This window comes from Nerophis lumbriciformis, linkage group LG38, assembly GCF_033978685.3.
Source record: "Nerophis lumbriciformis linkage group LG38, RoL_Nlum_v2.1, whole genome shotgun sequence".
Lineage (NCBI taxonomy): Eukaryota > Metazoa > Chordata > Actinopteri > Syngnathiformes > Syngnathidae > Nerophis > Nerophis lumbriciformis.
In genome coordinates this window covers 19,307,958-19,332,767 of record NC_084585.2, presented here as the reverse complement: position 1 = coordinate 19,332,767, position 24,810 = coordinate 19,307,958, and the positions used below count along the sequence as shown (strand labels likewise).

Genomic DNA, 24,810 nt, shown 5'->3' with positions numbered 1-24,810 from the left:
TTGACAATTAATAATAATAATAATAATAATTACCTCTATTATCAACAATACAATTGTTTCAAACAAAACAATACATGTACTGTATGTAATGAAAACTTGAATTCCAAAAGAAAGCAGATACACTAGGGGAAGAAAGAGAAGCAGACTATATTAACCCTGCTCAGTGGCCTTGTGGTTAGAGTGTCCGCCCTTAGATCGGTAGGTCGTGAGTTCAAACCCCGGCCGAGTCATACCAAAGACTATAAAAATGGGAGCCATTACCTCCCTGCTTGGCACTCAGCATCAAGGGTTGGAATTGGGGGTTAAATCACCAAAAATTATTCCTGGGCGCGGCCACCGCTGCTGCTTACTGCTCCCCTCACCTCCCAAGGGGTGATAAAGGGTGATGGGTCAAATGACAATCATTGGTACTTTAACTTAACTTATAGATTGTTATAGAAATAATAGGTTAAACTTTATCAGTGTGCCGTGTTTTACCCAGTTTCCCCTGTCGGGGACAACGTTAATATATGTTTGTGTATATGTATAACAAGATCTGATAGCTCAGTTACAGTTCATTTTATTACCTATTCTGTGTTATATGTGTTTTATGTTGCACGATTGCACCAAAAAAAATTCCTACTTTGTGAACCCGTTCTCAAACAATGGCAATAAAAACTATTCCATACACTTAGGTAAAACGGAATCCATCCTGTTTGGGTCCCACATCAACCTTAAGAAAGTCAGTGACTTCACTATAAAAGTGGGTGACATTGTTATCACCAGGAAGGATGAGGTCACCTACCTAGGTTCCATTCTAGAGGCTAATCTTTCCTGTGATAAAATGGCAACCAAGGTAATCAAAAAGGTCAACCAACGAACGAGATTTCTCTATAGAATCTCCTCTCTGGTCAACAAACGCACCATGAAGATTCTGGCGGGAACTCTCCTTCAACCCTTTTTCGATTACGCATGCACCTCCTGGTACACCTAGCACCTCCAAAACCCTCAAATCTAGACTCCAAACATCCCAGAACAAGCTAGTCAGATTACTTCTAGACCTCCACCCCAGATCACACCTCACTCCTACCCACTTCTCCAAAGTGGGCTGGCTCAGGGTGGAGGACAGAGTAAAACAACTTGCACTGAGCCTTGTCTATAAAATCCGCTACACCTCCCTGATACCGAAGAATATGTCAAACTACTTCCTTGACATAAATGACCGCCATAACCACAACACCGGGGGGAGCTCCACTAACCACGTTAAACCCAGATTCCGATCTAACAAAGGTCTTAACTCATTCTCTTTCTATGCCACATCAATGTGGAATGCACTCCCAACAGGTGTAAAAGAAAGTGCATCTCTATCCTCCTTCAAAACTGCACTAAAAGAACACCTCCAGGCAACTTCAACCCTAAACTAACACCCTCCCTTCCTCATCATACCTCCTCGGATTGTAAATAATCAAATGTAAACAATCAAATGTAGTCACTTTTTCTTATAATTCTTGATCTCTCCCTCTGTGTCCAATACTTGCTGTACATACTGTATGTACCAAGTCAGACCTACACTGTTCCAATGTCAATTTCTCTGATGATGCAAATGTTGATGACTGAAGTGTTGATACCAACCAAACTTAACCCCCCCCCCCCCCCCCCCCATTCCATATCCCACACGGATTGTAAATAATGTAAATAATTCAATTTATATACTGTGATGATTATCTTGTGTGATGACTGTATTATGAAAATAGTATATATCTGTATCATGAATCAATTTAAGTGGACCCCGACTTAAACAAGTTGAAAAACGTATTCGGGTGTTACCATTTAGTGGTCAATTGTACGGAATATGTACTTCACTGTGCAATCTACTAATTAAAAGTTTCAATCAATCAATCTGATTCTGATTCCGATGTTTGATGAAATGTGATTATATGCATGACGATATGTATGCATACTGTATGTGCTTGTGTATGTAAAGTATGTGTGTATGTATGTTTGTACAGTGAATGTGTGTGTGTGTGTATGTACTGTATGTACTGTATTTGTGTATGTATGTGCTGTACTTGTGTATATATGTGCAAGAGTATGTACCTTATTTAATGTCATTTTTCTTTTCCCCTTTTTTATGAACTCATATTTGTTTTTTTATTATTTTGCCTATTAGTATTTTATTTCAACACCTTTTACGTCTTTTCTTTCTTTAATGTAACTGATCAAGCGTGTCTGAAACAATTATGTATCACATATTATGATTGACACTGTGACAGTACCTGTTTGAGCAGAGTATCATGACGATCATGCGAGGCCTGGCTCTCGACCTCCCGGTCCCCCAGGCTCAGTCTCAGTCTTTGCAGCTCGCCCTCCAGACTCCGCCTGCCTACCTCCACCCTGGTGGCCCGCGTTTCGGCCGACTCCAGTGCCTCCCGCAGGCGCCTCCTCTCAGCTTCCAGACGCACCTCGACAGCTCGCTGCTTGTCAAGTTTATCCTGCGGAAGCAAAGAGTTAAGAGGTTAAAAGAATATTTTCTTGTTAGAAGTTTGTAATGGCATTGGAAGTAAAATACACTAATGCACGGAGAACCCTAAAGCTAGGCAGTTTGTATATTGTTCCCTTTCTGTACTCAGAATTAATCGAACAGTGACCTTAACACCAAGCAATGCACCAAACTGTGATTATGGCGTACTGTTACACCCTGAAATGAGTACAGTGGTACATCGATTTTCACCAAAAGTTTGCCCGGTTTTTGTATGCCATCTGGGTTATTGTATGGTCAAAATCCTACGTTACGTTGTATTTTTTTATTGAGTGCGACACCAAAATAAGCCACCATGGGACAGAAGAAAGTTGAGCGCTGTAGCGTATTGCTGCGGGGTTGTCGAGTCATGACAGTGTGATGTGTCGTGCTATAAAGTGCCGTCTAACGCATACCTGGCCAAATTAAGGCCCGGGGGCCGCATGCGGCCTGTTAAGCTTTTAAATCTGGCCCGCCGGACATTCCCAAATCATTTTTAGATCTTTAAGATTGATACTGTAGCCGCCATTATGATGTGCAAATGACCGTAAGTCTTGAACTATACAAAGTATTTCAATGGTTGGAATATGCGCCTTTGCATGATATACTAGTAACTATGGTAATCTAATTAGTTACTATGGTAATCTAAGTCACAGCAGCTCAGACGAGGCACCAAGCAGTGTGGATGGGGAGCGTTTCCACAGAGTGTCAGCCTGAAATGCGGGTGTCAGGGACAGACGAGGAAGGAGACTTTTCGCTTCATTGTAAAATATGTCAATGGAGAGGGGGTGTGACGTTCATATGTTGTCAATATTTAGTGTTTTATCGTTCATAGTTAATATTGTAAATCCCACATTCTTTATTTTCATGTACATTCTGGGTGTCTCATTTAGTAAAACATTTTTAAATTCCATTACGTTTTTTAAGGCGATCTGTTATAAAGTTTTTAGTATTTAATCAGACATTATTGTGAGGTTTCGTATTAGTGTTCCTAAAAATCAGATATACCGGCCCACAGACAACATTTGTTTTCTCTAAATTTGGCCCCCGAGTCAAAATAATTGCCCAGGCCTGGTCTAGAGTCGAGAGCAGGGGTGGGCAAACCTTTTGCCTCAGGGGCCACATTGGCTTTTGAAATTTGACAGAGGGTCCTGGTGAGCACATGTTGCATTTCAAAGCATATCATATCTGTTGGAACTAAGAGTAGGCTTCTCAGAACATGGGCTATTTTAATCATAATACATCTATTTTCAACAATATCATATCATCAAAGACACATACAGATTGTCTTAAAGGGTTAACACTTTCATTCTCTTTTAGTGGGAGGGGTGTTGTTGATCACCCATTTTTGCCAAAGCGTCAAAGACTAGTATCAGTTTTGTTATGGCAGTTTTCAAAACAGATTTTTGCTGAACTCTGTTTTAATATTTGGCGGGCCGGATTAAAGGGACCAACGGGCCGGATGTGGCCCACGGGCTGTAGTTTTGCCACCACTGGACTAGAGTATTAGTCAGTTATCAGTTGTGTGAGCACACACATTGTCGTTAGTGTTTTCTTGGCTATAACATTAGGGTCAGCACTTTGATAAAGAAAGCGAGAAACACTGTTTAATTCAATAAATAACTTGAAGCAAAATCCGAAGATGACAGCTGTGTGGCTCTGCCCCAACCTCTCTTCTCCGCCAACAAGAGTCTTTAATAAAGGTAAAAGGGATGGTAAATGTTCATTTATTAACATAATTTATCATTGATAAGTCCCCTGCCATTTAGCGGTATTACAAAATATAACTTATTAAGGTAGTGCCAATCGATCCGTATTTGCCGTTGCCGATTAATGCCTTTTAATGGCGACCACAAACGCTGATCCTCTCTGGCTGACACTATTTATTTTAAGTACCTCACTTTACTAGCTAGTAGCTAATTGTGTATTTTCATTCACCGTGTGGAGACACTCCCTTAAATTAATAACTATAATCTTATTACAGAAAATAAACTTTACTTATTAGTATCTTAAATATCATTATCAAGTATTAGGACTATGCTAAACATGTTACACAGAGAGAGCAAGCAGGAGCAGGCATGCTAGCTTATCTAGCAGCTAAGCCAGCTTGAAACAAAAGAAGAAACAAGTACTTAATCAACTTTAAGAAATGTAGATGGAAGAGCTTTACAGCAGAAAGTAAGCAGTTTTAACAGGAAATGAATAAGTAGATTAATAAAAGTTAGAGAGAGGATTATATACCTACCATGAGCTAATGCAACGAAATTTCGTTCTTATCTGTACTGTAAAGTTCAAATTGAATGACAATAAAAAGGAAGTCTAAGTCTAATATATGTATTAAGTATATATGTGTTAGCATTGGCGCAGCCAGAAGGGCGGCTCAATCCATAAATTGATGGTGTGGACACCAAGGGTAATATCAGAATATGATGGATACTAGAGTGATTATATTAATATTTTTTGCAAAAATAATTTTTTGTTGTTGTTGGTAATGTTTACAAATTCGGGGAATATGCCCCTTGACACAGAATGACTTTGAAGGAAAACAGGATTTCATTGAGTAGTAGATAGTAGTTTTTGATTTAATTTAGTTATTGTGTACCATTGACTTTGTTTGTTCCAACAACTGAATGTAATAAAAGAGAATAAGGATCTAGTTTAAATATTGTGCTGATATTTTTAAACAGTCAACAGCATTCACCATAAATAAATAGAAAAACTGACACTTAATACATGTAAATGGTATCAATATTGGTATCCGTCGATCTCACTCATGAATGATCGGAATCGGCATCATAAACGGCAGCATAAATCCCTGATCGGAACATCCCTATCATTTATTCAAATAATCATATTATGGTTCTGTGCATTTGACTACGGCCTATTTAGAAATATGCATGTTTAAACACATGTTATGTATTGTGTCCTAAATTAAGCATATTCAAGCTTTAAAATGGCTACATTCACTTAATATAACAAATGTAAGGTACTGTACTGTATTACACAACATCATTGAACAAGTTACAATATTGTCACAGGTTTGTAGTTGTGTCTAAGGAACAGTGTGTGTATGTGTGCGAGTCTATATCATGGTACAGAATGTCTTTATGTCTTATAAATTACAGTAAACAGTTTTATGAAAATACTGGATGTATAAGTATGTCTGGAAATTCACAAATGGGTCAGGAACCAATAAACCACAATAGACAAGGGACCACTGCATTTAACGTTTTTTTCTGCATGTAAACCTATAATTATTCTTTATAAAATATACTTTGTGTTCATGTGTTTTGGGTATCTGGAACAGATTAATTGGAATTACACGATTTCTATTGCTTCAGTTTTCGTGTGATTCGGTTTTCGTCTGATTTTTTTATTTTTTTATTCGCACAATATAAACAGTACAAAAGGTAACATTGTAAAAAACAAACAAACATGGAGACAAGAAATTAGTAATGAGAAATACGTAACAAGAAATAAGGAATATGTGCAGGTGAGAAAATAAACCCACAAAGGCTTATGCAAGGTTCTCACCTAAAGCAGTAAATTAACAAACAAAATGAAACATGGTATATAGAAAAAATAAGATAACAAGTAGTCTACCTTGTGTGAATTGAGTCTAGGTGTGTGTGGGGGTGTTGGTGTGTATATGTATGTGTGTGAGTGTGTGTGTGTGTGTGTGTGTGTGTGTGTGTGTGTGTGTGGAAGTATAGGGCGACATTATAAGGTAGGAATAGATGTTGATTCATCAGGCTGGCCCTTAATCTATGTTTAAAGTTAGTGAGTGAAGATGAGGAGTTTTCAATACACAGGTGACTATTCCAGAGTAAAGGACCTCTGTGTTTGATGGAAAACTGGCTAAGAGTGATACGGCTAAAGATAGGATGGAGATTATCAGTTTGTCTAGTGTTATGATAATAAACTTGCAAATTGGTGTTAAAATAATATTTGAAAGGTGTAAGAAGCGTATTAAAGTACATTTAGTTTCCTAAACAGGGGAGCAGATGGAGCCAAATAGTTAGAGGAGGTAACTATTCTTAATAATTTATTTTGCATAATGAATAATTTGTAGTAAATTTGATGGATATGTACTAGCCCAGACAATATTGTAATAGATAAGATTTGGATAAATTAAACTGTAATAAAGAGTTAAAAGGGCATGCCTGATGAACCAAACCCCTGATTCTTCTGATGATACCAAGAGATCTTGACACTTTATTGGTTACTGAACCTATGTGTTTGGTAGATGAAACATGACTAATTTCGATTTCCTCCAATAGAAATCTTAGCACTCTGTTTACAGTATGTTTTGTTTTTGCTTGCAAACACAATAAACTTGGATTTTTTTTACATTTAGTGATAGCCTATCAACAAGAAACCATTCAAATAGCACAGCTATACCAGAATTAGCTTCCCTACTGAGGTTTTCAAATGTCTTGTGAGTTAGAATCAAATTTGTATCATCAGCAAACAGAATCGGTGTAAAGGCTGAAGATACAGTAGCCAGGTCATTGATGTAAATGAGAAATAGTAGAGGACCAAGTGTAGACCCCTGAGGAACTCCACATGACATCTTAAGATTAGATGAAGAACAACCATTGACATGCACAAATTGCTCACGGTTATCAACATAACTAGACAGCCATTTAAAAGTAATATTTTGAAAACCATAGGTATGTAATTTATCAAGTAAAATAGTATAATCAACAGTATCAAAAGCTTTAGAAAGATCAAGGAATATGCCAAGAGCAAATTTGTTCTTATTAAGGGCTGTATAGATTACCAACCAGAACCAAGGTACCATCTTAAGTCCTAATATTAACAGTGATTAACTTTTTTCTTTACATTTGTATGATAATAAAAAATATGACTTACAACTTTGTCTGTAAATGTTTGATGCTGGATTAGTTCTATTTTCATGATTTCCGATAAAGTTAGTTTCGATACGCTATACGTAGACATTAAAGAATTAAACATCTTCAGAATCTGTGCATGTTTTACAATTGCATCCCTATTAGAAAATAAGCATAGTTTACATATATAAGATTACTGCTTGAGTCATGAGTTCCGCTCATCATGCAGAAAGATTGTGACATAAGGAGAGCTGGCATGAGACGCCACAAGGAGCGAAAGTCCATCTGCTGTTATTTGAGTCTTTTCCAGTGTTGTTGCGTGTTACATGGTGCTGGTGACACACAATTGTGCGTACCTGCGTGTGTTGCTTCTCCTTCTCGCAGGCCTGCAGCACACGCTCCAGCTCCTTCACCTGCTCTGCGAGCGCTCTCCTCTCTCGGTCACCTCTCCTGGCAGCCTCCTCCTGCTGATGGAGCTGCAGCTGAGTGTGCGTCAGGCGCTCGTCCAGCCCTCGTTTACCTACGAACGCACGGGCGACAACATTTCGCTGATGCACTTGTGAGCAGCAAACGTGACAAAGAGGACACGCACCTTCTTGGTGTTCTTGTACGGTCTTCTGCAGCAGAGTGAGGCGGCTCTGCGCCAAGTCTCCGTCCACCCGCAGCTGGTCTACCTCGTGCTGCAGAGCCCCCATCTGGCGCAGGGCGTCGTCCTTTAAAACAACACATTTTGTATTTCAACAGTGACAAACCCTTCCAATTAAGGTTTGTGCTGTTCTCTGCATTACCCGCTCTCTGTGTGCATCGCGGAGCTCCTGGAGGAAGTCCTTGAGACCACTTCTCAGAGTGTCAGTGTCCAGCTCTGCCTGAGGGGGTGAGAGAGGCAGAGGCGTGTCCCCTCTCTCAGGAGACACAGCTCTGGAGCCCAGAGTGTTGTCAGGGGTGCTGGTGTGGAATTCTGTCAGAGGTAAATATTACTTTTAGATGATGGCTTCTAATGGCGGTGAATCCATCGCAACTGGACTGTTCAAGTTGTCTTATTGGATGTTTCGCTTCTTCGGGCTTCATCAGTTATTGCTCAAAGACAGCTCTAGTCTGAGGGGATGGTACAGGATCCAGAGGCGTATCCTCTAAGGCACAAGTGTCAAACTCAAGGCCCGGGGGCCAGATGTGGCCCGCCACTTCATTTTATTTGGCTGGAAATAGTATGTAAATTAATAAAGTACTCTAACTTTTCTCACTAAATGTATTCTTTCTTTCTATTTTCGGAGAAAAAAAATATATGCACTCCATATATGCAAATTATGTTCATTGAAATATTGGGACAAACGGTAAAAAATGGATGGCTGGATGGATAAATATTGTCTAATTATGCAAAAATATATTATCAAACATTCAAACCATTTATTAAATAGAAATACATACTAATAACAATGATTTCAAAGCAAGTTATCCATCAAATTGTGCAATGTAAAAGTAGCAATAGATTTAATGGTACATTTGTAAAACTTACTGTGGTTTTTACTGCATTTTTCTCCAAATGAAAAAAACAGTACTTCTTTTACTGTAATAAACTGTGGTGCTGTTTTGGCATTTACAGTAATTCACAAAAAAATCTACAGTTGTTGATTTGAAAAAAACACACAAAAAAAACACACTGGCAGCTCAGGTGCCAACATTTTACTGTAAAATTCCTTTTTTTTAATTTACAGTAAAAAACTAATGTGAATTTTACAGTAAAATTCTGGCAACTGAGTTGCCTTTTTTTTTAACCATAAAAACAGCAGTACTGTTTTTCCATTTACAGTAATATACACACATTTTGAGGTGAAATTATTGCAACTTACCATATTTTTTTTACATTTTAGTTTAAAAAAAATCAACTAATAAAACACAGCACGGGCACACAGGGGTTAGTGCATGTGCCTCACAATACGAAGGTCCCGAGTAGTCCTGAGTTAAATCCCGGGCTCTGGATCTTTCTGTGTGGGGTTTGCATGTTCTCCCCATGACTGCGTGGGTTCCCTCCGGGTACTCCGGCTTCCTCCCACCGCCAAAAACATGCACCTGGGGATAGGTTGATTGGCAACACTAAATTGGCCCTAGTGTGTGAATGTTAGTGGGAATGTTGTCTGTCTATCTGTGTTGGCCCTGCGATGAGGTGGCGACTTGTCCAGGGTGAACCCCGCCTTCCGCCCGAATGCAGCTGAGATAGGCTCCAGTACCCCCCGCGACCCGAAAAGAGACAAGCGGTAGAAAAATGGATGGAACTAATAAAACGCTTAAAAAATGGTGTAATAATAGTGTTCACTGTTAGAAGCGGCCCTCTGGGGCCAAACATAACTGCGATGTGGCCCTCAGTGAAAACGACTTTGACACCTCTGCTCTAAGGTAAAGACATGCAATAATGGTTTTGCCTGTTAGTGGTCAAAACCAGGGATTGACAGATTATTGGCGCAGATATTTGCCATTTTTACGTATATTGGTATTAGCCTTTTTCTTTTTACAATGACAACAGAACTACAGTAACAGATACAATATACACACATATACTAGTATTTAGTATTTTAAAAAAATGAGAATTTATCTCTGCTCTGCTGCTTTCAACGACTTTCTGTGTTAGAGCTACACTTCTTGCAGCAGAAATCCATATATGGTGATTTGACACAGCAATTTGCTTCCAATGAGAAAATATTTCACAAAGATATGATAACTAAAACATGTTTTACTATAGTGGAACCTTGACTTCCAAACCCTTCATTGTAGGAACCTTTTGATTCACAAACACACAGACCCAATGATTATGTTTTGTTGTTCAAACGTTATTTCAGTGTAGAAACGTTTCATCCACCCATTGTGTGCCTTGCAGTGCAGCCATTTTGTGCCCAGCAGCACATCCATTGTGGGCAGGCTGATTGATCTCCGGTTCTCATTCAATCAGCACAGTATTGCTGTTGTTAGCTCCAGTGCTAAGTGCTACTTTTTGTCTCTTTAAGTGTTTTTAGCCTTTTTGCAGCATTTTTCTAGTTTTGCTAGCTTAATATGAGTCAAAAGAACACAATGGACAAGCAATATGTGGATTCAAGAAGTATCAGCAGCGCTGTCAACACTGCCTCCAAAAACATTACCCGACAAGGTAAACTGAATTTACTTTTAATCATTGTAGCGATCAGGCTGTTAAAGATAATGAGTTTTATGATTTCAAACAATGAATGCACCACAAGGCTAGTGATTGTGTGTGTGCATGTCGGCAGGAGGACTGCATATTAGGATAGTTCAGCTAGTTGTTGTTTTGGCTTGGTTATTAAATACAAAGTTGATCCATCACCCCTTGTTATTTTTGTTTGATATAGTACTGTATAGCGCTTTGTATTGTGTTCAAAGTGTACTAACTTTTACTTAAATATCGACTTTTGTCGAGGCTGGAACACATTATTTATATCTACATTGTTTTTTATGGAGACATTTTCCTAAATATATGAACTTTTCTATTTATGAACCCCGTTCAAGAACCAATTAAGTTTGTAAATCGAGGTTCCACTGTATAACAAAAGGTAGGATTTTAGTTTGAAAATGTGAATGTATTGCTCGCCACTTACTACATGAACAGTTACCTTTAGGGGGCGACAGAGAAGAGCGTAGGGGTGAAATGCTGTGATGGCGTGACATGGGGCCAGGTGATGCAGAGCTCCCTGCCGGGCTACGCCCCCTGACCCCTCTCGCTCCAATTCCAAGCGTTCTGGTCAGTGTCGACTGGAGGCCACCCAGGCGGAACTCCAGGTCCCTCCTGCAGACCTCGGCCCGCGCCAGCTCGGCCTCGGTGCCTGCCAGGCGGCCCTGCGCCTCGCTCAACTGCAGGCTATACGCACTGGCCGAGTCCTGGGCGGCCTGAGCGCGCAGGGCCAGGTTCTTGGCCTCGTCCTGCAGCTTCTTCTCGCCACCTCGGGCGTCTTGGAGCTGAGCCGTCAGTTCTCTCTCGCAGTGCCTCCAGCCTGACTCGGACTCGGCGAGCTGCTTCTGAAGCAGGGAGAGCTACAAGAAAGGGTTAGGGGTCGCTAAGCAAAAACATCTTCTGCATCCTCACCTCTCTTTTGAGAGAGTCTCCAGCTGCTTCTGCTTCAGTTAACTTCTGCTTGAAGATAAAAAACTCCTTCCCTCTTTCCTGCTCTCTCTGCTCCTCCAGGGACAAGCGAGTCTGCAGCTCGGCCACCTCCCTCTCTTTATGATCCTTCTCTCCATCCAGAACCTTCAGCTGGAATCGTTTGTATTTGTTGTGTGTATTGCTCAAACTGAAAAAAACCCAAAAGGTCTCACCTGTCTGCGCAGCTCCTGGAGCTCTCGTCGGGCCTCCAATCGTGACCTTTCAACCTCCCTTAGGCAGCTGCGCAGCTCTGTCACCTCCTTCTGAGCGCAGGAAAAATTCTCCTGCAGCACAGTCAGCCTCTGCTCCTTCTCCTCGCACTGTCGCTTCACACTGACACACACTAAGTGAGGACATCCTGAGCATGCACCTTCATCGACTGCTCACCTGATCCTCTCCGTCTCTGCCCCTCGAAGACTTTCCCTCAGTTGAGCGTTGGAGAGGCTGAAGGCATCTCTCTCCTTGGAGACGTCACTCAGGCTGCGGCGCACTTCTGTCCCTTCCCTCCGGTAGTTTTCAGCCTCGTCCTGAGCTTGGTTGAGGCGACGCTCTGCCTCCAGCATGTCTCGTCTGAGCTGATCTCGGCTCTCCTCGCTGGCGGCGAGAGAAGCCTTGCACTTGTCCAGCTGAAGAGACGACAAACACAATTTACACCATTAAACAGATGCAATATCTTTATATGTATTTTATGGTATGGACTAGGGGTCCCAAAACTACGGCCCGCGGAAGTCCCGAGTAAAAAAAAAAAGTGTATTTTTTGTTTTGTTTTTTGATTGCTGTTTTTTTTATTTGTCCTTTTTAATCCATTTTCTACAGCTTGTTACTCTCGGTGTCTCCTAGCCGCCACGTTATGTCAGGAAAAAACACAGAGGATATTTCATCCCTACAAGCCTGTTTAGCAATTTTTTAAAATCCCCTGAAGAGCAGGGAAACCTGCGAAACAGGCTTGTAGGGATGAAATAGCGTGTGTGTGTGTATATATATATATATATATATATATATATATATATATATATATATATATATATATATATATATACATCCATCCATTTTCTTCCGCTTATCCGAGGTCGGGTCGCGGGGGCAGCAGCCTAAGCAGGGAAGCCCAGACTTCCCTCTCCCCGGCCACTTCGTCCAGCTCTTCCCGGGGGATCCCCAGGCGTTCCCAGGCCAGCCGGGAGACATAGTCTTCCCAACGTGTCCTGGGTCTTCCCCGTGGCCTCCTACCGGTCGGACGTGCCCTAAACACCTCCCTCGGGAGGCGTTCGGGTGGCATCCTGACCAGATGCCCAAACCACCTCATCTGGCTCCTCTCCATGTGGAGGAGCAGCGGCTTTACTTTGAGCTCCCCCCGGATGGCAGAGCTTCTCACCCTATCTCTAAGGGAGAGCCCCGCCACCCGGCGGAGGAAACTCATTTCGGCCGCTTGTACTCGTGATCTTTTCCTTTCGGTCATAACCCAAAGCCCATGACCAGAGATGAGGATGGGAACGTAGATCGACCGGTAAATTGAGAGCTTTGCCTTCCGGCTCAGCTTCTTCTTTACCACAACGGATTGATACAGCGTCCGCATTACTGAAGACGCCGCACCGATCCGCCTGTCGATCTCACGATCCACTCTTACCTCACTCGTAAACAAGACTCCGAGGTACTTGAACTCCACTTGGGGCAGGGTCTCCTCCGCAACCCGGAGATGGCACTCCACCCTTTTCCGGGCGAGAACCATGGACTTGGACTTGGAGGTGCTGATTCTCATCCCAGTCGCTTCACACTCAGCTGCAAACCGATCCAGTGAGAGCTGAAGATCCTGGCCAGATGAAGCCATCAAGACCACATTATCTGCAAAAAGCAGAGACCTAATCCTGCAGCCACCAAACCGGATCCCCTCAACGCCTTGACTGCGCCTAGAAATTCTGTCCATAAAAGTTATGAACAGAATCGGTGACAAAGGGCAGCCTAGGCGGAGTCCAACCCTCACTGGAAACGTGTCCGACTTACTGTCGGCAATGCGGACCAAGCTCTGACACTGATCATACAGGGAGCGGACCGCCACAATCAGACAGTCCGATACCCCATACTCTCTGAGCACTCCCCACAGGACTTCCCGAGGGACACGGTCGAATGCCTTCTCCAAGTCCACAAAGCACATGTAGACTGGTTGGGCAAACTCCCATGCACCCTCAAGGACCCTGCCGAGAGTATAGAGCTGATCCACAGTTCCACGACCAGGACGAAAACCACACTGTTCCTCCTGAATCCGAGGTTCGACTATCCGGCGTAGCCTCCTCTCCAGTACACCTGAATAGACCTTACCGGGAAGGCTGAGGAGTGTGATCCCACGATAGTTAGAACACACCCTCCGGTTCCCCCTTTTAAAGAGAGGAACCACCACCCCGGTCTGCCAATCCAGAGGGACCGCCCCCGATGTCCATGCGATGCTGCAGAGTCTTGTCAACCAAGACAGCCCCACAGCATCCAGAGCCTTAAGGAACTCTGGGCGGATCTTATCTACCCCGGGGCCTTGCCACCGAGGAGCTTTTTAACTACCTCAGCAACCTCAGCTCCAGAAATAGGAGAGCCCACCACAGATACCCCAGGCACTGCTTCCTCATAGGAAGACGTGTTGGTGGGATTGAGGAAGTCTTCAAAGTATTCCCTCCACCGATCCAATACATCTGCAGTCGAGGTCAGCAGAACACCATCCTCACCATACACGGTGTTGATAGTGCACTGCTTCCCCTTCCTGAGGCGGCAGATGGTGGCCCAGAATCGCTTCGAAGCGATTCTGGACCATGGCTTTTCCATGGCTTCCCCGAACTCCTCCCATGTCCGAGTTTTTCCCTCCGCGACCGCTGAAGCCGCACACCGCTTGGCCTGTCGGTACCTGTCCGCTGCCTCAGGGGTCCTATGAGCTAAAAGAACCCGATAGGACTCCTTCTTCAGCTTGACGGCATCCCTCACCGTCGGTGTCCACCAACAGGTTCTAGGATTACCGCCACGACAGGCACCAACTACCATGTGGCCACAGCTCCAATCAGCCGCCTCGACAATAGAGGCGCGGAACATGGTCCACTCGGACTCAATGTCCAGCACCTCCCTCGTGACATGTTCAAAATTCTTTTGGAGGTGGGAATTGAAACTCTCTCTGACAGGAGACTCTGCCAGACGTTCCCAGCAAACCCTCACAATGCGTTTGGGCCTGCCAGGTCTGTCCGGCATCCTCCCCCACCATCGCAGCCAACTCACCACCAGATGGTGATCGGTAGAAAGCTACGCCCCTCTCTTCACCCGAGTGTCCAAAACATGAGGCCGCAAATCCGATGACACAACTACAAAGTCGATCATGGAACTGCGGCCTAGGGTGTCCTGGTGCCAAGTGCACATATGGACACCCTTATGCTTGAACATGGTGTTCGTCATGGACAATCTGTGACGGGCACAAAAGTCCAATAACAAAACACCACTCGGGTTCAGATCCGGGCGGACATTCTTCCCAATCACGCCTCTCCAGGTTTCACTGTCGTTGCCAACATGAGCGTTGAAGTCCCCCAGTAGAACGAGGGAATCACTCTCAAGTACTCCCTCGAGTGAATCCAAAAAGGGTGGGTACTCTGAGCTGCCGCTTGGCTCGTAAGTGCAAACAGTCAGGACCCGTCCCCCCACCCGAAGGCGGAGGGAAGCTACCCTCTCGTCCACTGGGTTGAACTCCAACGCGCAGGCTCTGAGCCGGTTGGCAACAAGAATTGCCACCCCAGCTCGTCGCCTCTCACTGCTGGCAATGCCAGAGTGGAAGGGAGTCCAGCTCCTCTCGAGAAAACTGGTCCCAGAGCCCTTGCTGTGCGTCGAAGTGAGTCCGACTATATCTAGCCGGAACTTCTCCACCTCGCGCACTAGCTCAGGCTCTTTCCTCCCCAGCGAGGTGACGTTCCACGTCCCACGAGCTAGCTTCTGTAGCCGAGGATCGGACCGCCAAGTGCCCTGCCTTCGGCTGCCGCCTAGCTCACATTGCACCCGACCTCTATGGCCCCTGCTATGGGTGGTGAGCCCACCCATTGGAGGGGGCACACACGTTGCCTCTTCGGGCTTTGCCCGGCCGGGCCCCATGGGGACAGGCCCGGCCACCAGGCGCTCGCCATCGTGCCCCAACTCCGGACCTGGCTCCAGAGGGGGGCCCCGGTGACCCGCGTACGGTCGAGAGAAATCTGAGTCTCGGTTCTTGTATTTCCATTGAAGTCTTCGAGCTGCTCTTTGTCTGATCCCTCACCTAGACCTGTTTGTCTTGGGAGACCCTACCAGGGGGCATGGAAGCCCCCGGACAACATAGCTCCTAGGATCATTGGGACACGCAAACTCCTCTACCACGGTAAGGTGGCAGCTCAGAGAGGAGTATATATATATATATATATATATATATATATATATATATATATATATATATATATATATATATATATATATATGTATATATATATATGTATATATATATATATATATATTAATATATATATATTTATATATATATATATATATAAGAATACATTTATTAAGAAAAGTTACAGTACTTTATTATTTTGCATATTATTTACAGGCTTTCAAGGGCCAAAAATTAATCTGGCCCCCGGGCCTTGAGTTTGACACCTGTGCCTTAGAGGATACGTCTCTGGATCCTGTACCATCCCCTCAGACTAGAGCTGTCTTTGTGCAATAACTAATGATATATTTATATATCAGTGACGTGCGGTCACTGGAGGCCCTGCCTCACCTGCCATCATGGAAAGAAAAAAAATTTAAAAAGAAAAATAATTTATAAAATTGTTATATGTATCCAGTGATTATACTATAAAGTTATTTTCCGTTTAACTTCACCAGTTTTAGATTATTTTTATTCAAAATCGCTGAATTTTCACATTTGCCGTTCAAATACTGAGAAGAAACGGTGCGGTGATCAACAGCCAGTTGAGGCACGTCACTCAATTGTGCCTCACCATAGATTGCGGACTCGGCTAACTGCTGGCCTGCTGTGCAGTGAGACCGTATTGCTATATGAATTATATTATACATTTCCATAGTTTAGTTAGCTGAGGTATATAATGTACAGTGTATTTTGTCAACAACTGTATGTGTGTAACGTATTTCTTGTGCTGAGCAATCATAAAACTGCTGCGAAGACGCACTGTGTGAGGCTCGCGTAATCCCGCCTCCTGGTGCCGGTTATTGCACCTCCGCCGCAGACTGCACCCCCCGACGAGAGCACCACACCAACCAAAGCCCACACCCAAACCCCCACATGCAAGACCGAATCCACCCAAAAAAAGTCACTTAACAAGAAGCCAAAAAGTGCAAAAACAACATTGCTCGCGCCGGAGGAGCCGTGAACGACTGCAGGGACACAACATTAGGTACACCTGCAGACTGCAGCACGGATTTCATATTTCATTCATTCACAACTCCTCCAACACGAACACCACGGTTACCGCACTTATAAGTAAAGGTAAGACCATAATAACGTTTTTTTTATTAAATGTCCTTTTTTGTGTGCTACAGTTTGTATGTGTAAAGTTAAAGTTAAGTTAAAGTACCAAATTTCACCACTAGGTGTGGTGAAATTTGTCCTCTGCATTTGACCCATCCCCTTGCTCACCCCCTGGGATGTGAGGGGAGCAGTGGGCAGCAGCGGCGCCGCGCCCGGGAATAATTGATGGTGATTTAACCCCCAATTCCAACCCTTGATGCTGAGTGCCAAGCAGGGAAGAATGCTGGTATGAGCTTTTAAACATAACCCGTTAACTGCTGCCAATCAAATGGTGAATAAGATACTCTTTAGGGTTCATATGTTTGTAAATCTGACTGTGATGAAGTCAGTGCCTCACCAGTCATGAACCTCACCGCACGTCACTGTTATATACATACACATACATATATACATATATATATATATATATATATATATATATATATATATATATATATATATATATATATATATATATATATTAGGGCTGTGAATCTTTGGGTGTCCCACGATTTGATTCAATATCGATTCTTGGGGTCACGATTTGATTCAAAATCGATTTTTTTCTTCAATTCAACACGATTCTCGATTCAAAAACGATTTTTTTCCCGATTCAAAACGATTCTCTATTCATTCAATACATAGGATTTCAGCAGGATCAACCCCAGTCTGCTGACATGCAAGCAGACTGTCATAATTTATAATTGTAAAGGACAATGTTTTATCAACTGATTGCAATAATGTAAATTTGTTTTAACTATTAAATGAACCAAAAATATGACTTATTTTATCTTTGTTCTTTTTTTTTTTTTTTTTTTTTTTATAAATGTCTAATGGTAATGTTAATGAGGGATTTTTAATCACTGCTATGTTGAAATTGTAACTAATATTGATACTGTTGTTGATAATATTCATTTTTGTTTCACTACTTTTGGTTTGTTCTGTGTCGTGTTTGTGTCTCCTCTCAATTGCTCTGTTTATTGCAGTTCTGAGTGTTGCTGGGTCGGGTTTGGTTTTGGAATTGGATTGCATTGTTATGGTATTGCTGTGCATTGTTTTGTTGGATTGATTAATTAAAAAAAAAAGAAGAAAAAAAAAAGAAAGAAAACATTTAAATAAAGAAATGTAAAAAAATTATCGATTTAAAAAAAAAAGAGAATCGATTCTGAACGTGAGAATCGCGATTCGAATTCGAATCGATTTTTTCCTACACCCCTAATATATATATATACTGTATATATATATATATATATATATATATATATATATATATATATATACACACACACACACACACATATATATAAATATATAAACAGCCCGACCCCCGGCCACATTTTTGTAACCCAATGCGGCCCCCGAGTCAAAAAGTTTGGGGACCCCTGGTATAATAATAATAATAATAATAACTGGGATTTATATAGCGCTTTTCTAAGTGCCCAAAGTCACTTTACATGTAGAACCCATCAATCATTCACACCTGGTGGTGGTAAGCTACTTTCATAGCCACAGCTGCCCTGGGGTAGACTGACGGAAGCGTGGCTGCAATTTGCGCCAAAGGCCCCTCCGACCACCACCTATCATTCATCATTCATCATTCAATTCACCGGTGTGAGTGGCACCGGGGGCAAAGGGTGAAGTGTCCCGCCCAAGGACACAACGGCAGCGATTTTTTTTTTTGGATGGTAAGAGGCGGGGAGCGAACCTGCAACCCTTAGGTTTCTGGCACGGTTGCTCTACCCACTACGCCATGCCGCCCCATGGTATGGACAATGGACATTGACTACAGCGTCACCGACCTCTTTGGCAGCAGCGTCAGCGCGGGACTCAAAGTCACTCAGATTCTCTCGCAGACTGTGAAGTTCCCTTTCGTGAAAAGACGACGCGTCCTCAAGCCGAGAGCGAATCTCCTGCAACTCGCTGGTTAGAGCACCGACTCTGGCCTGCAGAAATAAACAGAAATGAGTAAATATCATCCAGAAAGTAATTATTTATTCTAAGGCGTAAATAAAAGTAACATTAATACATTTTAAAGCCCTTTCAAAATTGTATTTAAGACATTTTATAACATTTTAAGGCCTTAAATGTTTTGATTTTTAACCATGTTATAATGCAGAGGTGTTAAACTTGTTTTTATTGAGGGCCACATCGCAGTAATGGCTGCCTTCTGAGGGCCACTTTTAAAAAAATTATTAAAATTGTGCATGCGGGCAATAAGCTGTGATTAATCAAAATTCAAATGTATCAGATTTTTTTTTAAAACATCATTTGACAGCATTGATATTAATGTGTACCAGTAATCACCTCATATTATTACATCATTGCCTATGCCTATTATTAGATTTTTTCATGTTCAAACTAATGGATACATCATACGTAAAGGTGACAAGCAAATATTCAACTTTTTATTTTTATCTTTACTAACATATTTTTGTAATACACTATATGATACTGTAATATTTGGCATGATTAGATAACAACTTTTAAAAGATACACGTTTTTTCTTGTCAAAATTGAAATAATTATTTGCATTTAGTCAAAAAATTAAGTATTTTATTAACACACATTTTTCTCAGGCTTTCGCGGGCCACATACAATGATGTGGCGGGCCAGATCTGGCCCCCGGGCCTTGAGTTTTATTAAAAAACTATATAAGAAGGTTGCCTTTTTTTTTTTTTACTGCGGAAATTATTTGCTTTTGTAGACCACGCACCTGGTGACTATAGCAGACCGGTGATAATTGGAGCGTTTATGGTAACTTGGGTTTACCTGCTCTTGTTCTTTGCAGAGAGCCGCCGCTCGGGCTTTGCGCTCGAAATCGAGGGCTGCAGCCGCCAGTTCGGCCTGCAGACTGGACACTCTGTCGCACAGCGCCGCTTTTTCAGCCTCCTTCAGAGACAGAGCCTGAAATCATAGTACAAAAAATATTTAAAGTGCATCAATTTGCCTGAAATAAAAATATATATATATATATAAACCCTTAATTAAACTACAAACATTTTTTGACCAACTTGAACCATTTAATTCTGACAAATACAATTAAATGAACTCTACAAAAAATTATAAATTCAAATTGATCAGCAACAACTCAGGAGCACAACATTTGAAACACTTTATCTTACACAACAAAAATGAAAAATAATTAGTGCTTATTTTTTAATCAAAATGAGAAAGTTAGGATTATTGGCTACAATGAGCATGTTTTGTAGTACCCCCCCGGGATCGCACTGCACACCCCCAGGGGGGCCCGATCCACTATTTGAGAAGGACTACCCTAACCTGTTGCTTCTCCGTCTCGGCCTGTAGGAGACTCTGATCTCGATCATGCTGCAGAGTCCTCAGCTGGCTCTGCAGCTCCTCCCTCTCTCTCTGTGCTTTATGCAGCTCATCATCCACCTCATGCCTCAGCTTCCTCAGAGCGCCGCCATGGGATGCTGTGAGACTCTGTCGCAGGACCTCCTGCAGATGGCGCAGGGATTTGAAACACTTGCTGCTCATCTTGTGAGGCGTGTCATTGTTTAAAGGGGCTTTATAAAATGTAGCATGTGCAAGAAGTATCGTGACAACGACCACACCTTTTCCGAGACAAGCTTCTCCACCTCCTCCTGATGTTCGCAGATGGCCTTGCGCAAAACCTGCTGGGCCTCCAGCTGTGCTGCATTCAGGGTCTGAGTCAGCGCTTGTTTCTCCTTATCCACCTGGGTCAATGCGCTCTCAACGTCAGAGCGAGTACGCCGCAGCTCAGCTGAAAAAAAGCATGTTCGAAGAAACGAAAATGGTTTTGGGTTAAGTGCAACTCAAATTGAACTTGTCGTAAAATATGGTCTAAAACCCGGACTAGAAGTGCATCCATCAATTCTACAGCGCATGTCCGCGTTAGGGTTGAAACTAGCAGGTGAGCTGGAGCCTATCCCATACTCACACCTATGGACAATTTAGCATCTACAATCAGCCCAGTGCTTCTCACTGAATGAAAAAAGAAGCAATACTGGAAGTCCTTTGATTCTCAGCCCCCCCGACACCATACCGCGCCCCCACAGTAGGGCCCGCCCCACCATTGGAGAAGCACTGGATTAACATAACATGTCTCAAGCACGGGGAGAACATTCAAACTGCCCACCGAATAACCCGACTGTGTATTCCAAATATCCTAAACAATTCTTCCCCGCTCTTCACCTGTTGCAGTGTCACACTGCACTCTCAGTTTTTGGTTGTCTGATTCCAGCTGCTCCTTGTGGGACTCCACCTGAGCGAACTGCTGCTGCAACTCAAACAAGCTGTTCTCCAGAGACTCGCGTTCGGACCTGCAGTAGATAAAACCCAGACATGTTTTCAAAGAAAAAAAAACGCTAGGGGAAAATAATTTGCATGCGGACTGTAAAGACATGCCTGTAAGCAGCCAGTTCCTCTGACAGCGCGCTGTTATCTCTCTCGGACGCAGTCAGCTGGACAAGAAGTGATGCTTTGTCTCGGGCCAGTTCCGCCCGTGCGCGACTAACCTCCTCCAGGACTGCTTCGTTGCGTTGGCACTCTCCTCTGGCGAGGCTTAACTCGGAACCCAAGGAGGTCACGTCGGCACACAGCTGCCAAGCAAATGAAAGATGACATCATCCTGATGAAGAAGTAGTAGGGAAGTAATGGTACGTGTATTTTCAATGCACCTCATGTAGCGCAGGCCTACTACTGGTGCCTGTCTACAGTGCTAAGGTAATGTAGTACATAAACATTTAGCAACACACCAGCATCTTCACTCCCTAGTTTACATGTATTTATAGATTTATATAACCTTTCTTTATCCAGTGTAAGGCAATTAAGAACATAGCTTTATTTGCAATGTTGACCTAGCTATAATTTACATGTTAGAGATGTTGAAGAGTGATAATAATCTCTCATCTCATTTACCAACAAAACTTGGCTCTATAGATCTCTCAACAGTTTAAAAATGTTCTTAACATGTTCTTAAAATTTACAAATGTTCTTAACGTTCTTAAATTAACACTTTTCAAGCGTAACACATACATGGAGTATATTTGCAACATGAGGACGACAGACAATAAGGAAGCATTTAGGAGTGTTTCTTTCTATAACTATAGTAAACTATTACTATTATTAGTTATAATTAATTAAGCAATATGACCATGAGCTCTGAGTATGTGGTTTTATTGCCATCGAATGTCTACTTTTAAGTCTGTGTGGTATAAAACGAAAAAAACTCAATACAGTATTTGTTTGGATATTCATATTGTAGCAACTACACTATGTTAGGCCTTCTGAGTTCCGATGTTCACCTCGCCAAAAGGGCGCTATTAAAGCTAAAACAGCCACTAGGTGTACCATTTTTCATGTAGATTTAAAAATAATTAGAGCTGTTTACACAAAAGCCACCCAGTTATTTGTGTTGGACTTTGTTTCCTTTCTGTACCCAAAAAGAACTACACTGTGAAATTTAAACAGGGATACGTACCAAACCGAACCATGACTATGGCGTAAAGATACAACCCTAATAAACAGGCTGTGTCTCAATTTGCACATTTTCAATCTTCCACTTTGCATTATGAGTGCATTCACACGTCTCATAACAAGGAAATTGACAGTTTCTACCTGTGGGATTCTCTCTTGCAGCTTGAGCCTCTCCATTCGGAGACTCTGGAGCTCCGCCTCCATCCCCACGCGACTCAGCTCCGTGTCCTGCAGGGACTGGCGCAGCGTGATGCGGGCAGAGTCCAGCTCCATCCGGTCCTGCTCCAACCGCACCAGCTCATCCCTGATGGTCAGCTTCTCCTGCTCGGCCTCGCGTTTCTGAGCATGCAGCAGCGTCTTCTCTTCCTCCAGCTTTTGAAGAGCGGAATGGTGACGTTCTCAGGCGGGAAACAAGAGATGCAAAAAAAAAAAAAAGCGTGAATTACCTGGAGGATGTAGCTGTTCAGGTCCACTTTGTCTTGGGACAGCGCCTCATTCATGCTGCCCATTTTGGCTAAAGAGTCCCTAAGCGCTGCATCCTCAGACTGGAGCTTATTGACCAGCAAAGAAAGTTCTGCATTACTGCTCTCGGCCTGAGGGGTGCAATAATGGAGGGTCACAAGTTCATAAAGTCACTTTATCGACCTGTCCTCTTACCCTGGTAAGTGCTTCAGAAAGTTGGGCTTTCTCCCTCTCCAGCAGCTGCCTCTCAACCTCTCCCTGCTGGTGAGTCTCCCTCACTGCAGACAGCTCGCCACGCTGGACTGAGGCTCGGCTCTCGCTCTGGTCCCAATGCTTCTGGCTTAAAGCATACATGACGCACACTTTACTAAATAAACCATCTTGGTGTGTGACACTGCAGGGGGTTCATGCATGGGACCCTCTTTATGGTGTGTGTGAGCAGCTTACTCACAGTCAATTAGCGTACTTACATCCTCTGAACCTCGGCCTTGGCCCGGTCCCTTTCCTGGATGGCGGCCTCTTTCTCCTCCCTCTGGTGGTCTTTTTCCCGCTGCATGGACGTCAGAGTCAGCTGCAGCTTCTCGCAGTCCATCTGAAGGTTCTGCTTGCCGCTTTGTGCCGCCTGCACGCTCTTTTCCAGGCTGACTTTGTCACTGTGGTAGTAATAGTGTAGAGGTACACAGTGAAGATGACAGTCATAGGGACACATTGAATTATTATTTTACTATTACATTGAATTTAAAATAAATATGTATCAATATTTACTAAATGTTAAATATTATTTAAATTATGTTTTATCAAAAACTAAACTAAGTGAAACAAAATTAAATACAAAACAAAAAAAAAACTATTAAATGAAATATATTGAAATCAAATAAACTAAGTAAAAACTATTAATAAATGTAAATAAAACACATATAAATAAAAACATATAAAATTAAATACATTTAAATCAAATTGAATAAAACTAAGACACAACAGATGCATAGCAAGTTTTAAAATATTTAATAAATCCATCCATCCATCCATCCATCTTCTTCCGCTTATCCGAGGTTGGGTCGCGGGGGCAGCAGCCTAAGCAGGGAAGCCCAGACTTCCCTCTCCCCAGCAACTTCGTCCAGCTCTTCCCGGGGGATCCCGAGGCGTTCCCAGGCCAGCCGGGAGACATAGTCTTCCAAACCTGGGTCTTCCCCGTGGCCTCCTACCGGTCGGACGTGCCCTAAACACCTCCATAGAGAGGCGATCGGGTGGCATCCTGACCAGATGCTCGAACCACCTCATCTGGCTCCTCTCGATGTGGAGGAGCAGCGGCTTTACTTTGAGTTCCCCTCGGATGACAGAGCTTCTCACCCTATCTCTAAGGGAGAGCCCTGCCACCCGGCGGAGGAAACTCATTTCGGCCGCTTGTACCCGTGATCTTGTCCTTTCGGTCATAACCCAAAGCTCATGACCATAGGTGAGGATGGGAACGTAGATCGACCGGTAAATTGAGAGCTTTGCCTTCCGGCTCAGCTCCTTCTTCACCACAATGGATCGATACAGCGTCCGCATTACTGAAGACGCCGCACCGATCCGCCTGTCGATCTCATGATCCACTCTTCCCACACTCGTGAACAAGATTCCGAAGTACTTGAACTCCTCCACTTGGGGCAGGGTCTCCTCTGCAACCCGGAGATGGCACTCCACCCTTTTCCGGGCGAGAACCATGGACCCGAAGAGGTGCTGATTCTTATCCCAGTCGCTTCACACTCAGCTGTGAACCGATCCAGCGAGAGCTGAAGATCCTGGCCAGATGAAGCCATCAGGACCACATCATCTGCAAAAAGCAGAGACCTAATCCTGCAACCACCAAACCGGATCCCCTCAACGCCTTGACTGCGCCTAG

The 24,810-nt window shown here is 43.1% G+C and overlaps 1 protein-coding gene across 1 annotated transcript in view; it reads right to left on the bottom strand.

Moving 5' to 3' along the window:
- Positions 1-24,810, bottom strand: part of LOC133578197 (uncharacterized) — a 50,505-nt gene that overhangs the window by 7,423 nt on the left and 18,272 nt on the right. Inside the window, exons 14-31 of the mRNA XM_061932409.2 lie at positions 23,396-23,578; positions 23,121-23,265; positions 22,910-23,056; positions 22,605-22,835; positions 21,393-21,586; positions 21,180-21,307; positions 20,579-20,748; positions 20,283-20,462; positions 19,773-19,907; positions 18,803-18,946; positions 11,879-12,117; positions 11,665-11,824; positions 11,435-11,602; positions 10,965-11,382; positions 8,139-8,308; positions 7,943-8,063; positions 7,707-7,870; positions 2,256-2,471 (exon numbers count right to left, since the gene is read on the bottom strand). Coding sequence (XP_061788393.2) covers positions 2,256-2,471; positions 7,707-7,870; positions 7,943-8,063; positions 8,139-8,308; positions 10,965-11,382; positions 11,435-11,602; positions 11,665-11,824; positions 11,879-12,117; positions 18,803-18,946; positions 19,773-19,907; positions 20,283-20,462; positions 20,579-20,748; positions 21,180-21,307; positions 21,393-21,586; positions 22,605-22,835; positions 22,910-23,056; positions 23,121-23,265; positions 23,396-23,578 — 3,313 coding nt within the window. The remainder of the gene's footprint in view (positions 1-2,255; positions 2,472-7,706; positions 7,871-7,942; positions 8,064-8,138; positions 8,309-10,964; positions 11,383-11,434; positions 11,603-11,664; positions 11,825-11,878; positions 12,118-18,802; positions 18,947-19,772; positions 19,908-20,282; positions 20,463-20,578; positions 20,749-21,179; positions 21,308-21,392; positions 21,587-22,604; positions 22,836-22,909; positions 23,057-23,120; positions 23,266-23,395; positions 23,579-24,810) is intronic.